Source organism: Festucalex cinctus, chromosome 1 (assembly GCF_051991245.1).
Source record: "Festucalex cinctus isolate MCC-2025b chromosome 1, RoL_Fcin_1.0, whole genome shotgun sequence".
Taxonomy (NCBI): domain Eukaryota; kingdom Metazoa; phylum Chordata; class Actinopteri; order Syngnathiformes; family Syngnathidae; genus Festucalex; species Festucalex cinctus.
The window spans coordinates 48,381,804-48,396,373 of NC_135411.1; the positions used below are offsets into that span (position 1 = coordinate 48,381,804).

The 14,570-nt window shown below is 40.0% G+C and overlaps 3 protein-coding genes across 4 annotated transcripts in view; 1 reads left to right on the forward strand and 2 right to left on the reverse strand.

The window, feature by feature from the left end:
• Positions 1 to 14,570, forward strand: part of grin2aa (glutamate receptor, ionotropic, N-methyl D-aspartate 2A, a) — a 192,107-nt gene that overhangs the window by 79,142 nt on the left and 98,395 nt on the right. The gene's annotated exons all lie outside the window — the stretch shown is intronic.
• LOC144031898 (uncharacterized) lies at positions 7,588 to 8,923 on the reverse strand. Its single transcript, XM_077539421.1, has 5 exons — positions 8,825 to 8,923; positions 8,536 to 8,729; positions 8,162 to 8,326; positions 7,786 to 8,030; positions 7,588 to 7,685 (listed from the first exon to the last, which is right to left on the reverse strand). Exons 3-5 carry the CDS (start codon positions 8,284 to 8,286, stop codon positions 7,651 to 7,653), a joined length of 405 nt encoding a protein of 134 aa, XP_077395547.1. The 5' UTR covers positions 8,287 to 8,326; positions 8,536 to 8,729; positions 8,825 to 8,923; the 3' UTR covers positions 7,588 to 7,650.
• Positions 9,498 to 11,224, reverse strand: LOC144006089 (uncharacterized). The gene is made up of 7 exons (XM_077504765.1): positions 11,174 to 11,224; positions 11,014 to 11,082; positions 10,845 to 10,940; positions 10,427 to 10,769; positions 9,932 to 10,090; positions 9,813 to 9,833; positions 9,498 to 9,629 (listed from the first exon to the last, which is right to left on the reverse strand). The coding sequence occupies exons 2-7, from the start codon at positions 11,070 to 11,072 to the stop codon at positions 9,498 to 9,500; spliced, it is 810 nt and encodes a 269-aa protein (XP_077360891.1). The 5' UTR covers positions 11,073 to 11,082; positions 11,174 to 11,224.

Consider the following 14,570-nt stretch of genomic DNA (forward strand, 5'->3'; position numbering starts at 1 on the left):
ATCAGTTTTTCTGTTATACACGCTTTTATGTTACCGGGTATGTGCTTTTTGTTTGTTTGTTTGTTTTTTTCGAATCACTTCCCAAAGAAGGAGATGGATTTAAGTACCTCTCTCAAAAATTCCCAGCTGTCAGTGAGGCCAAGCTGAAAGCAAGTGTTTGTTGGGCCACAAATCCGAGAGCTCCTCAAAGATGCCAGCATTACTGAAGCACTGACCCCACAAGAAAGACAGGCCAGGGAAAGTTTTAGAGAAGTCGTCACAGGTTTTCTGGGGAAAACGAAGTACACATTTTATTTTATTTTTTATAGTGTTATTAATATTTACCGTGTGTTTGGGCCCTATTCACTAAAGGTTTGCGTCGCCTTTGCACCACGCTAACCGGCAAAAATTGATCAATCTGGGAGTGCCTAATTCACTAAACGCGCAGATGGGGAAATCCGTCACTAAGTGCTCTGCCGAACAGATAGCGTCACGGTGCGCCAATGTTATTTGCGGGTATGTAAATTAGGTAATTTGCATACATTTGACGCAAAATATGCCCACCCCAATGCAAATGAGACTCATTGATATACAGCGTCTAATTCACTAACGCCAGCGCAAATAGCCACACCGCGTTTGCGTGACGCAAATAACATTTTTGGAAAGCATGTATTAACCCCTGTGAGGAATAAACGGTCAAGAAAATGGATGGATGGATGGATGGATGGATGGATGGATGGATGGATGGAAAGCATGTATTAACCTGCCGCAACTTCGATCCTGGGATCACGACAGCAGTGCATGCCATTTGCAACACAACATGCGCGGCTGATCACGCAGAGAGGAGAGAAAGAGAGAGGAGGGGAAATATTTCTGTGTCAGTTTAGGACAACATAACGTAACCCGGGCTGATCGGCAATGGCGGGAAGGCATTTTACGATCATTTTTACGTGCCAGATGCATACTGTACGGCCACGCCAACCTCTGAAAATATATTTTTGAAACACGATCGCACCAATAATTTGTACTTTATGAACGAATGACGTCGTTGTCGTCCTCTCTGCTCTGTACAGCTTAATGGCGCTCTAAATGCTTACTGTCAGTCCAACCTCGCTTTCTGATAATGTCATCTTTCTCGCAACTGTTGCTATAACAACCATGTTCTTGGCGGAAATCCATTTCCATATGTGGTAAATCAGGTGCAAATTTGCTCCAAGCTGTCAGTTTTGTGGTGTGCTCGTGCTGGTATATGATTAGAGCAATATCCTTAGTGAATAGGTTGGTAACTGGGCGCAACTGCGGGTGCAGTTGTGGTGCAATATTTCGTGCTATTACTGGACGCGGCGCATTCTTAGTGAATATGCCCCTTTGTGTTTAGTTATATGCTTTGTGTGCAGTGTATTGTACAATTTGGTGTATTTCTATACAGAGGGGACCATTGCAAAAACAGTTCTCAATAACCTTACCTGAATAAATAGAAGTTAAAATATTGTGTTTGAGCAATAAACATAACTACATGCATTTAAGTAAAGCATTTAATAAATGTTTGTGTATAACATTCAAAATATTTTTTCATGTCAAAATATTGGGGTCATTTTGTGTTGCATTTTAAATAATAACATTAAATGTTGAAAATATTAACACATAACAGGTGCTCTTCAAATTTGGCGGGCAAAAAAAATGTTGATAAAATATATATATATATATATATATATATATATATATATATATATATATATATATATATTTTTTTTTTTTCTTTACACACACATTTATTTTCGCTTTCCAGGGACTTTAAAACAAAAACAACACCTTATACCACAAACACATAAAACTATACACACAAACATGATACGGTGAGTGTGCTACACACAGGCTTCCTGAAATGCCCTTTGATCATCATCCCATGAGGCTTTGCAAGTAAAGTGATGGTATTTTTTAGTTTCCTGCCTGCTCCATTCAGGCAACACCACCATTTTCGTGCTCTCTCTCTCTCTCTCTCTCTCTCTCTCTCTCTCTCTCTCTCTCTGTCTTCATCATTTCATGTTTTTGTCTGGCGTGGATGCGTGTGAGTGGTTGCAGAGTTGTAGAATCGCTCTCAAGTGTTACAATCACACATGATTTGTGTTACATAATTTTGGCACATGCAACGTGTGCTAAAATATGAAATACATCTGAAAAGCTCACCTGTGTGGCTTACTAAATGCAGTTATATTCAAACGCCTTCCGCAGCGCTTCTTTACGCTTCAGGCGTAAGCTCAACAACTGGTGCGTATTTTGCATCTCAAACACTTGCACAGCATCAAACATTTTTGAGATTTACAGCAGTCAAAGCCGAGCAAGGCTATGCCAAAAGGCCATGTTTATCTAGTAGCTATGCAATCAAAACCCCATTTCCTCAATGCACAGACTTGCTGTGCTGTGGCATGCTGAGGAATTAATTTATTTCTTGATGCGTAACTACAATACTTGAAAGACCACTGAGCTGCTTGGTGTGTTTTTGAATAGATCAAAAGGGCGGAGACTTGTATGACAAAACTACTGTATGCACTAAGGGCTGGAGACTGCGACCATTTCACTCGCAAATGCGGCCAACTGTACAGCCTCTGCTGGTGAAAAATGTATCCAGTCGCACGGCGCGAGTGCGTGTTTAAATAAGCGGTGCAAAAAAAATCTTTTTGAAAATGTAGGCCACCAACAGTTTTGACTTTTATACATATATATGCGGGCGGCACGGTGGTTGTCTGGTTAGCACGTTCGCCTCCCAATGATGAGGACGTATGATGGAGTCCAGGCTCCGGCCTTCCTGGGTGGAGTTTGCATGTTCTCCCCGTGCCTGCATGGGTCTTCTCCAGGCACTCCAGTCTCCTCCCACATTCCAAAGACGTGCATTGCAGGTTAATTGTCAGTCATGGTTATGAGATAAACACAAAATAAAAATAATAATAAGAATAATGATGCCAGTGCCACAAATGCAGAGCTAGCTGTTTGGCACTTTCTACTTGATATGAAATATTAATACAAAACAATACATTTACAGTACATACAATGTTTTGTTTTTCTACCTCCCTTGAGCAATGTTATGATACATTGATTCTCCAAGCACAGAGTATCCTCATAACATTACAACTGTGAATTCTTATTTGAGATGCTACTCCAACTTGCTTTTGATCTTTCAATATCTTCCATCCATCCATTTTCTTGACCGCTTATTCCTCACAAGGGTTGCGGGGGGTGCTGGCACCCATCTCAGCTGGCTCTGGGCAGTAGGCGGGGGAGACCCTGGACTGGTTGCCAACCAATCGCAGGGCACACAGAGACGAACAACCATCCACACTCACACGCACACCTAGGGACAATTCGGAGCGCCCAATTAACCTGCCATGCATGTCTTTGGAATGTGGGAGGAGACCGGAGTACCCGGAGAAGACCCACACAGGCACAGGGAGAACATGCAAACTCCACCCAGGAAGGCCGGAGCCTGGACTCGAACCGGAGTCCTCAGAACTGGGAGGCCGACATGCTAACCACTCGTCCACCGTGCCGCCTTCTTTCAATATCTAATTCATGGAACTTTCTAGGATCTGAATAAAAGAAAGTAGGGGGGGAAACGGACACGATAGACACTCAAGTCACTAAACAAATAACTATACATTATACAACACCTAAGAAAGGGAAAGTCTGGTATTGAATGTAGTGAAATGTATTGTGGGAGTATTCAAAATAACATTCACGTTTCAGGGCGCAACGTCATAACAGCAAAGAGGAAGGAAAGAGATTTGTGTTTTCTAGACGCATGCAAATACACTGACTGTTTTGTGTTTGTTTCAGCTAATAACAAAAAATGTGAAGGTTTGTTGTGCAGTGTCATCTACATAGCTTCAATAACACTGTCAAAAAAAAAAAAAAAAAAAAGATCCCGGGGCAGTATGACTGTCTGTCAGTGCCGCTCCCGACATGTGGCATTGAGAGTGTGCTGTTGAGTGGTAAATGACTCATTCGGGCGACAAATTAGGCCTTTGAAGGAATTTGGACACAGCCACAGCCACACCAAATTGTGTGATGGCATGAAGTCCCAAAATTTATGTTATTGTTATATTTTATAACCAGCACTCACTGGTTGTCTAATCAGCATCCTGATATGGCACACCTGTGAGTTGTGATGGATTATCTTGGCAAAGGAGAAGTTCTCACTATCACAGATTTCGTGAACAATATTTGAGAGCAGTGGTGATATTTTGTATGTGGTAAGTTTTAGATCTTCATAAAAAATGGGAGCAAAAACAAAAACAAGTGTTGCAATTTTATTTTTGGTGATTATATTAAAGTAACTAGTAATCTAACTTAGTTACTTTTTAACGCAAGTAATCAGTAAAGTAACTGTTACTTTTTGTAAATGATAGATCGTCAGCCCTGCATATCTTAACACAATTTAATATCAGTAAAGGGACCGTCTGTGATTAACAGTGGCTTCACACCAGCTGCTTCGCTGTCGCTCGCCGAGATGCGCGTTTGATCACGCAAAATAAGAATTGGTGGTAAGCTAACCGTGTGTGGTCGCTCTGAGCCACCGTAGTGTGTGTGCTTCTAAATGCATGCATTTTGGTTGCATTCTATACGATAGCGACATCGAGTGGTTGCCTTTTACACAGTGTGACTTCGCCCAACTTGACTTGACTTCACAAATGTTCTGGACTGCTTGAACAACACATATAGAAATGAACATAGAAGTAATGAATGTTTAACATTTTAGAACATTTTCCCTGACAATGAATGACTGCATGGGGCCGTTTCTACTCACTGTCTGTGTATCATTGGCATGGAGACAAGACCCGGTGTATTGCACATGTGCTTACATAACCATAACACTTGGTGAAGGAAAAACAGTTCAGGGGCCACAAACGGGTGGTGGCCTTAAATGGTATGGTGGACAATTAAAGCAACACAGAAAATGTAACAAAATAAAGGTTGGTTTGTGATGGTTTGTCCGTCAATGTATGTGAAGGACTAGGAGATGGAGAGATGCTTTGATTTAGTGGAGTCCAGTTAAGACTGGAGCTACTTTATAAACCATTCACCTGGTATTGCTTCATAATTAGGGAGCTGTTTATCTGGAATCAACCCAAAAATAATGTCTTCTCAGTTATAAATAATTTACTGCAGGAGGCACTGCATGAAATGTCTCAAAAATAATATTACAACACAAAGAAAAAGGCAGTAGTGTGACAGAAGCAATAAAATGCACCCATAAAAATCACATCAATAAAATGACCAGCAATAGCATAACTATAACCTATCCAACAATAATACTTTTCTTAAAGCCCCAGTGTGTAGCTCACGACCGCCATCTATCGGTCAAACAAGATAATGCAATGATTTTAAGCACACGAACTACGGCGTCCCAGAGAGACCACACTTCGCCGGCCTACCATCAATTTCACCAACACAGAAGCAACATGTCTTCACAAACGACATCGAGTATTCCTTAAAGTGACGAAGTAAGTGCATTGCATTTGTTAGACATACTGTACAGATCCCTAAATTTGTGATAGTGATTAATTTCAGACGTAAACAGACTTTTTTTTTTAACATTCTAAGGAAATACTGTACTTACACTATCGCTAAATGCCATATATGTCCACCTGTATTAGTGCAACTAAACCATGCAACAGAGAGCACATTGAAGTATATTCGTGTTTAGACATTTGCACCATCCCAAAGAGGGCGAGGGAGACGACGAGGCAGAGGACGAGGACGCCGTATTTCAAGTCTACAGCGACGACCACGTATCCCTGTTGAGGATGACAGAGTAGAGGCACTGAGAAGTCAAAGAATTGAACTAATAGAGGTTCGTAGCAAAAAACTCATTATGTCAGCACAGGAAAAAACAAACAAAAAAAATCCATCCTATCGAGCATGGATGGGAATGGGTCAAAATATATCTTTGTTTGGAAAATCTGGTATTTAGATTACATCGTTTGCTATTTTTAGTATATTCAAAATAGTCGAGTTAGCTAGGCTACACATCTGCAACTTCCCGCAATGGTAAATACCAAAAAAGATAATAATAATTGTTCTCCCCCCGTCTATTATTGATATCAAGCCAGCCACTCAGAAAAGTGCTGCTAACAAAAGAATTCACAAGCCTTTACTCAGATGATGATTTGACACCATGTTGAAAAATTTTGTTTCCCAATTTGCCGCTGTCACAAAGCAATTTTACAAATTTTTGATTATATTGTATTTCATTGATTGAAATTTTGATTGAAGATACAAAAGATGTGTTTGTATATTTTAATTTGCAGAATTCTACATGGAATTCACAAATAATCTAGTTCATGTAATGTGTACTTCATTGGCTCAAACGATTTTCAGTTCAGTTTGTTACCTAATCTGACATAAAATTGTTACCTTCTTACAGAGACTCGTACAGGAAATGACCCTGGAGGAACATAAAAATCTTCTATTCCAGCTGATAGAAAGACAGCCAGGACTGCTTTTTGACACATTGCTGATACATCAACACCACCGTGATTTACCTGGATCCCAGACTGCAGTACCTTGGTGTACTTGTGGCCTCTGCAGAGAAATGCCAACGGATGCAGAGCGCAGATGCTGTGGTCAAGAACCCGCTAACTGCATATCTATACTACCACACTTCACACTGTACTGCCTCAATGCTGGTATCCTACGGCTTCACAGACAGTACAGGGAGCATGTCACCGTTTTGGGCGGAACAAAGGAGCCAGGTGACGACAACAAAAAATTTAGATATGTTGCCTATCGTCACTTTGTTTTCTGGCAGCATGGGTCACTGGGAGCAGGGAATCGGCGAAGAGACACGTTCCCAGATCCCCAAGAACATTACAAAGGTTTTTTACCTGGGATATAATTATGCCATGTATGACACTAGTTTGTTGGATTTAGTTTAACCTGTATGTTGTTAGTGTGTTGATTTGTTGTTGGTGTTGAATGACTAAAAATGTTAGTATATATAAAAATTTCCTTTGGAGCAAACATGCAGTCTTCATTCAACCTAACACTATTATACATGTCTAGAAATGTAAAACATCAACAGCCTGGATAATTATTATAAATGGTACTATGCTAATGAATCTAAGACACTGGGGGGCAACAACAAACACAACTACTCAAATATTATACCGTAGTCTACATGAGAAAAAAAATTAATTGGAATATAATGAGCTACATGAAATGCAGTTGGTAAAGAAATTTACCAAAATGCTGTGTGCATTTTAATACTGTATACAGCAAATAGACACAGGTTTTGGCCAAAAGTAGTGTTACATAGCAGGTCTGCGTTGTACACAAGTAAAATATCTGATTACATCAATAGCAGGATTTTTATTTTTTCTCCCCTTGTCCCCCATTAATATTGCAATATTCCTCAAACTCTCCAGAACACATAGACCTGTAACCCTACTTTTCGCCCACTCTACGATATTAACACTAGTGGAGGGGTAGTCCATTTTTTTGTGGGACAGACTGCAGTAATAATAAAGTTACATCAATGTTTGATGGTTTTATTATCGGATATACATGCTCCTTGACTGCACAAGTACATGTTATGGAATCGTGGAGTGCATGGTCCCAACAACGATGATATGTTCCTCAAAGGCCACAGGGTTGCTGAGGCAAGCGAGGGGGGAGTCACTCCATGGTTTTCGACACCTGGTCAGCAAGTCCTGTGTAGAACAAATGGTGCTTGTACATACAACCAGTCCATATTGACTCAGACAAAAAGTTCATGTAGTGTGTAATACTGTACACATGTAAATCACATACCTAGACCTCGGCTGACTTGAGTTTGTTGCAGCTCTGATATGGTGGGCGGAGGTACTGGTGGTACAACACCAAGCCTTCTGGGGTCCTCCATCCTAAGTGTCCTCCTCCGGGGCATTCCAACTTGGCTACTGAGTCTCCCGTTGATGATTTTTTCTTGAAGGTCGGTGATGTATTTGTATGATTTCCCTTCTTTCAGTGCATACAGTGTGTATCGTCTGGCATTCTTATTGTACTTTCTCCTGAAACTGCAACCACAGCAATACCAGCAATTCAAAGTTACATCGACTAAAGATCATAACAGTCTGTGGCCAAAACAATTCATACATACAGAGGACAAAATAATATCAACACTGAAAAGATCGTTTTGAGAACTTACATTTTATTGCCTTCAGATGTCGTGAGTGTCGGTAGATTGCGGTGGTAGTTATAATCCAAGGCTGCCAGAAGCACCCTTGCCTCATAAACAGGGGGAGTGAATGCTTGTCGTTTGCTTGTGTACATGAGAAGATGGTTTTGGAACCCCTCAAGTTCGGCTGTTGATCTAGTGTATCAAAAACAAAAATAGAAGGGGAAAAAAGAACATATTACTAGTTATCAATGAATTGTCTTTCTTCAGAAAAACATCTATAGCATACATCATGTAAAACAAGAAAACAAAGCTAACCACTTTTAAGAAAATTTGTAAGCAAGACATGATGCAGCAGTCAACCAGAAGAAATATGGAATAAATCTAAATCTTTCATTATCTACCTGAAGTGGAGATACTTGTGGACAGTACCCAACCAGCGCTTTCTGAGAATGATGTCAACTAAAGCTTTGTGGGCGTTAGAGTCTTGCTGTAACCATTCTTTTCCATGATCCTCTTCAAGATGTCCATGCTGGCAGCTTCCAAGGGCCCAACTGTGCTTATTACATACATGGTGCAGTATGCCAATCCAAAGACCCTTTATAGGAAAAAAGAGAACAAATGAAAAAAATCTGTACTAAATAAATAGTTTTATTTACATAGGTTATAAATTCTGTTGAAATTAGTACTCACAAGGAACTGCTCTCTTGTTCCTGCTGTCTTACAGCACCACCAAAAATGGTTGATTATGTCTTTCAACCATACTAAAATAAGAGATTGGCCCTTCACCTTTGCTGCCTTTGGGACAAATTAGAGTAGGAAAATACATTTATTCACAAAATTAAAATCTTACCCAAAAGTACAGGAAGCGTTTTCAGTGCATTGTGTTAAAAGGTAGGGTAAGGAAAAGAAACAGTTTCTTGGAAAATTACGATGAACAATCTTCTCTATGTTGGCCTATGCCTCATGCACATATTTCTTAGACAGATTTTTTGCCCCATGCCACATGTCCAGGCTGTGGTTAATCTTCAAATCTTTGTATTTCCCTTTGTCTGGGTCTGCAAACATAGCATGTATTATCAAAGAAAATTTGACTTCTGAAAACTTTCACTAACAAGTCATCACTTCCATATTATGTATACTGGTACATTTGTATGCGCATTAGTAGGACTTCAGTGACCACATAAGGTACAGGCAAACATACAAGCAGACACATCCAACAGTTAATAAATCTTTCATTTACAAATATATATGTAACACTTACCCAAAAGGGCAGCTATCTGGACATGCGCATCTGTACAGATTTCAGAAATCTGTATTTCCTTGCTAAGCTTTTCCATGGTCCGAATGAAAGCCTCCTTTTCCATTATGTTGGAGTTCCAACACGTTTGCCGTTTGTCCACTGTAGAGACATTGATAATCTCATTTGTCTCATTCTCCATGGTCGTGTAGCTGCAGTATTGTACACAATGGCCAGGAGAATCATTCCGTCCATCTCCTGAATGTAATCAAAAATGTTATTGCATCAACAGTGCATTTTATGCACGCATGATGTACAGTGCAAACCTTGAAATTCTGCATAAAACCAACTGATACTTGTCAGTCGCCATGTGTATAAAAAAAAAAAAAAAAAAGTGACTACAGTCATGCACTGTCACTGGATTGCAATTGAAACACTCACCAAGGAGCACCACCTGTTTTCCTTGAACCAATGGATTGAGATCTTTTCTCGATCCAAAACTCTTTGATGGCATCAACGCAGTATGTGTCTTGTACAGTGTAGAAGGTGTTCCTGTTTACCATTCCTAAGTTCATGAATTTGAATAGCAGGGCTACTTTGGCGTAGTTGTTTCCAGACAGTAATATATTAGAAGAGAGCATAAAATCTCCTGCCTGCATTCCAAAATTCAGCCTTGGCTGCGTATCCCAAAACCACACTTGGTGGCCATTTGAACACATCTGAAAAGGCATGAATAAAATGTTTAAATTTAAAATTTTCTTTGTGAATAAAAATGAAACACTGACAAAATCTTTTGAAAAATCAATACTGTGGCCAGTCAACAGTGTGAATTCATCCACCTTTCCAGCTACTCAGTCAAGCCAGATAACGGTAGAGAGCAGATATTCTTCAATATGGAAGTTCATGCAACTTAATTAAGGTCTGAATCTTTTCAAACAAAATCACCACCTACATTAAAAAACAACAACAACAACAACAGCAGCAGCAGCTAAATCGCATAACTACTGGCAAAAATCCAGAGTCCAGTCTCAGTTGTTGAGACAATCAAAACTTACCCATTCAACTTTCATCGCTGTCCCTCTTGTAGTAATGACCACTTTAAATGGTGCAGAGCTTTCACACCTTTCTCCCATGCTCAAACCTTTTGGACAATTGTCAAAGGGTAGTTTGACCCAGTCAACCAATTGCCTCAGACAGTTCTCATACACAATAGCTGCCTTTACATCAACAATGTCTTTTCCTTTTTCAACTTTGACATTGTCTGGCAAAAAGTGGGTTGGCAGCGTCTCAGGTACGTCCGTAGGTTCTTCAATGCCGGACAGATTGTGCACAGAATCATCTATACCGATGATTGGCAGCTCATCGATGTCCTGTGCATATTTCAATGCACCTCCCATTCTGCGTAACAGACAAATTTACTACATCATAAACATCCATAGGGAATGGATAATAAGTATGTGTTTATTTACACACCGCAAAGAAATCACTGGCACATAGTCTTCATCAGAGCTGTCCTGGTCTTCACTTCCCTTGGGATGTGCTGCAGAAGTATCATCTACCCAATCTATACTGAAAGACATCAAATCTTTCAAAACATTGTTTACCAAAATTGTGTTTGGAAAAATAAAAGGCTCTTACTTACATGCTATTCCTGAGGTCATTGAATTTCTCCTCATCCAACTCTTCCTCAGCTATGCTCATCTCATGTAGGCTTGTGATTTTAAAAATAAATGTGTGTCATTTACATAAATACAAGGCAGAAATGCAAAGTTATAAAAGTGAAATAAATGGTAATGACTAACCTTTGTTCAAGGAGTTCAATTTCAGGATTTTCACTTGCACTCAGATGAACATCTCTGAAAAGGAAGATGAGACATCAAAAATGTAATTTAACTTCATTTAAAACCATAGAAATATTTGCAACATTTGTGTGTGTGGTAAATAAGCCTGCCTGTCTGTCCCACTGGAAATGCTTGACACCGCCGGTGGAGCCACAAATTCTGGCCACCTCGCTTTCATGGGGGTTGAAGCCTTCATAACACTGTCATGCCTAAAATCAACAACAGCAGTCCTTGTCACCACATTTCCAACAAACCCCCAAAACAACCTTAGTTGTGCTTTATATTCTCAACTGAAATGTGTGGAAATATCCCCACGAAATCACAACCAATTACACTAAATAACTAATAACTTGTGTGTCTATTAATTCTAATCTGAATAAAACCTGCCAGCGTGAATCACTTTTTCGGGCAGAAAAAGCACCGTAGCTACATAACGGAATAGCTCGAGTGGTGTGGAGTTGCTCATCAACAGCTAGTGGCCGCAAAACAATGACACATACATCATATTAATTAGAAAAGGACATACGTTTTGTCACTCTCAAAACGCAAACACAAGTGTACTCTTACTTACCGGTCAAGTAGAAAGCTGGCGAGGGCAGCGTCACTTTCCAGACCCAGTTTGGTCCTCATCTCTCTCCATCTGGCAAATGTGGCGCCAATATAAATTCTTGTTTTGTCGCGCTGTCTTCCGTCAGGACGTTTACGTTTATGTGCGGTAGGTGACGTGAAACGAGTAGAATATGTGTGGTCAGCCATGTCGGTTTTACACAATCAGTAATCAAATATATTACCGAAACTATTGTCGTGGTCAATGGCGTGATACTTTTTACAGCTCTCCACGCGGATTGGAAACTCTTCTTCTACGTTTATTGGGAGTTGACACACAAACCGGAAAAACGCGAGATGAAAATCGATTGCTGAAATTTGTCTTTGACGGCACCCGTAGCAGAAAGATGGCGGCGAAACATGGCGGACACTAGAAGCCGCGGCGCGGACATGTAAGAAAATTAGCGATTTCTAGACTAACCGTTATATTTTAAAAAAGTACGTTTATACGATACAACATATCTTTTTACATACTACTAACACAAACAATTGTTTTTTTTTCTCGAATGATTTATTGTTTCACCACTAGATGCCACTGTATAATACTGAGTGTACCTTTAATGATATGACCAAAATCACTGTCATACTGTAAATACACTACAATAATACAACTTTGCACTTTTGCATGGAATAAAGTAATTGTTTTCTTGTTATTAATAGTTCAGGTCTGGCTGCAATCCTTTATAGCTTGTGTTAAAGAGCAAAGATGGTGAGATTAAGGGGTTGGAAAAGGAGCAAACAAAGTTGAAAGAGTCGGGATATTGGTCAAAGATGATGAAATTATCTCCTTTGCTGTTTCTCCCACTCCATAGAATCCCACCCAAACCACCCCCTCTGCACACTCAAATACACGCATCCCCACAATTACAGTCATAGCTGTACCGATCCAAAGCTGCTTAATAGTAGAGTAATTAGGATGAATTGGCTTATGGAGAGGCGGGAGGGAGAGAAGACATAATGGTGTCAATCTGGCTCCATCATGCACATGCACACAACACAAACACTGATTCAGATGCAGCTGTCTCTCATTTTACGTAGAAAACAAACAAACTTTCTGAGGAGGTGATTAAATAGTTGATCATGTTGAGAAGCACTCATCAGCATGTCGAGAATCACTCATGTCATTTCTAACCAAAAAAAACAAAACAAAACAAAAACAAAACAAAACAAACAAACATCAGACCTGTGAAGCTACGGTTTGTTTGTTGCACCAGTGAGATTGTTCTACAGTGATCGGATAATCCCAGATTGATTCTTGTCTTGCAGTTGGGGTAACAGCAACTCCTGTCATGCTCTCCTATTCTCAATTTATGTGAGCCATATCTGTTGTTTGTTTGATTTGACTCTTGGCACCCTCTCAATTCACGCCCTCAACTACTGTAACATAGCGACTACTCCACATTTGGTTTTGCTTGGAAAGTCATGCTTGTTTGTTTGCAACTTAATTGGTTTTCACAAACGTATGCCGGAGTATTTTTTAAATTAAATAAAATAAAGGTGTCAGATATGACGGGAGTTGCGATCAAGTTAAGATGGGATTGTTTGGTTTTCCATGGTGAAGGCATGAAGTGATCGTGGTTGTCAATAAATGCAAGTTTATGTGAGAGGTGTTGTAGGGAAACGTGCAGTGATAGTTGAGGGTGTGAGAAGAAAAGAGAGGAGAGAGATGGCTGGGAAGCAGAATGACAAAAGGGAATGTGCAGCTTAGCATAAAAGCTGTTCTAAACCTTTGAATGGCGCGCGTGATGGAAGGTGATACTCTAATAGGATACAGAATGGACAGATAAAGAGATCAGCTCACTCCCTGGGTACATTCCAGCAGGCCATCATGTCCCTATGAAGGGCTCGTCAAATAAAACCTCTGCTCTATACAGAGCCCTTCCCATCAGCAGACGCCTCTCTGATTCCTTGCCAAGCTCACAGGAGCACCTGTGAGAGGCACAGAACAAAACTAACTTAGTCGGGACACATTAAAGATACAAAGTGCACTCTTTGTCTTCATATTGATAAACTGTCATTTTCAAAAGAATATTTACATTACTTAGTAATCAGTCATTCTTCTGATAAATCCAGGCCTCACTGCTAATACATTAGAATCCTCAAGATATGTTTGGCTGTATTCGCAATACTGAAAGTGATCTACTGAGAACTAATTTATCATTTGCTGAAACATTAATCAAGCAAGTCTTATCTCTTCGTAATAACCACAAAGAACGAGACTGTGGGTTCTAATATTCACTAAAATGAGCTTCTTTCAAAGGTCTTTTTGGCCTTAGTGTGGCTTATAAAAGTGCTTCTGCTAAGTTCTTCCAATTTGATCATACATCCTCTTTTCCCAAGAGACAAAATCTTTCGTAAATCACAAGTGTCTGCCGGTGGTTTTAAATGCAAGACTTGAAAAAAGTGGTTTCACATCACAGTTTACAGGTCAAAACTTTTGCCCCGAACATGCCTAAGGGCAAAAACTGATTTTGAATTATTATTTTTTTTTAACTGCGTAGACTTTCCCAAAAACCTTCGCAGGGCTGGACGCACGTATGTTAAGGTTAACGTCAGCTGTGCACGGGATGTTCAAGGCAAGCTCGGTGTCACTTACGCCACAACCAGCTAGTTAGCAACAAGCTTCGCTGGCTACTAGTGTGGCTAAACAAATTGTGGACTCGCTCCTGAGTCAGTAATCCTCACCTTCATCGCAGCGATTCGACATCTGACAAGTACAAGTATTATTCTCACGAAGGGATGACATGTAACG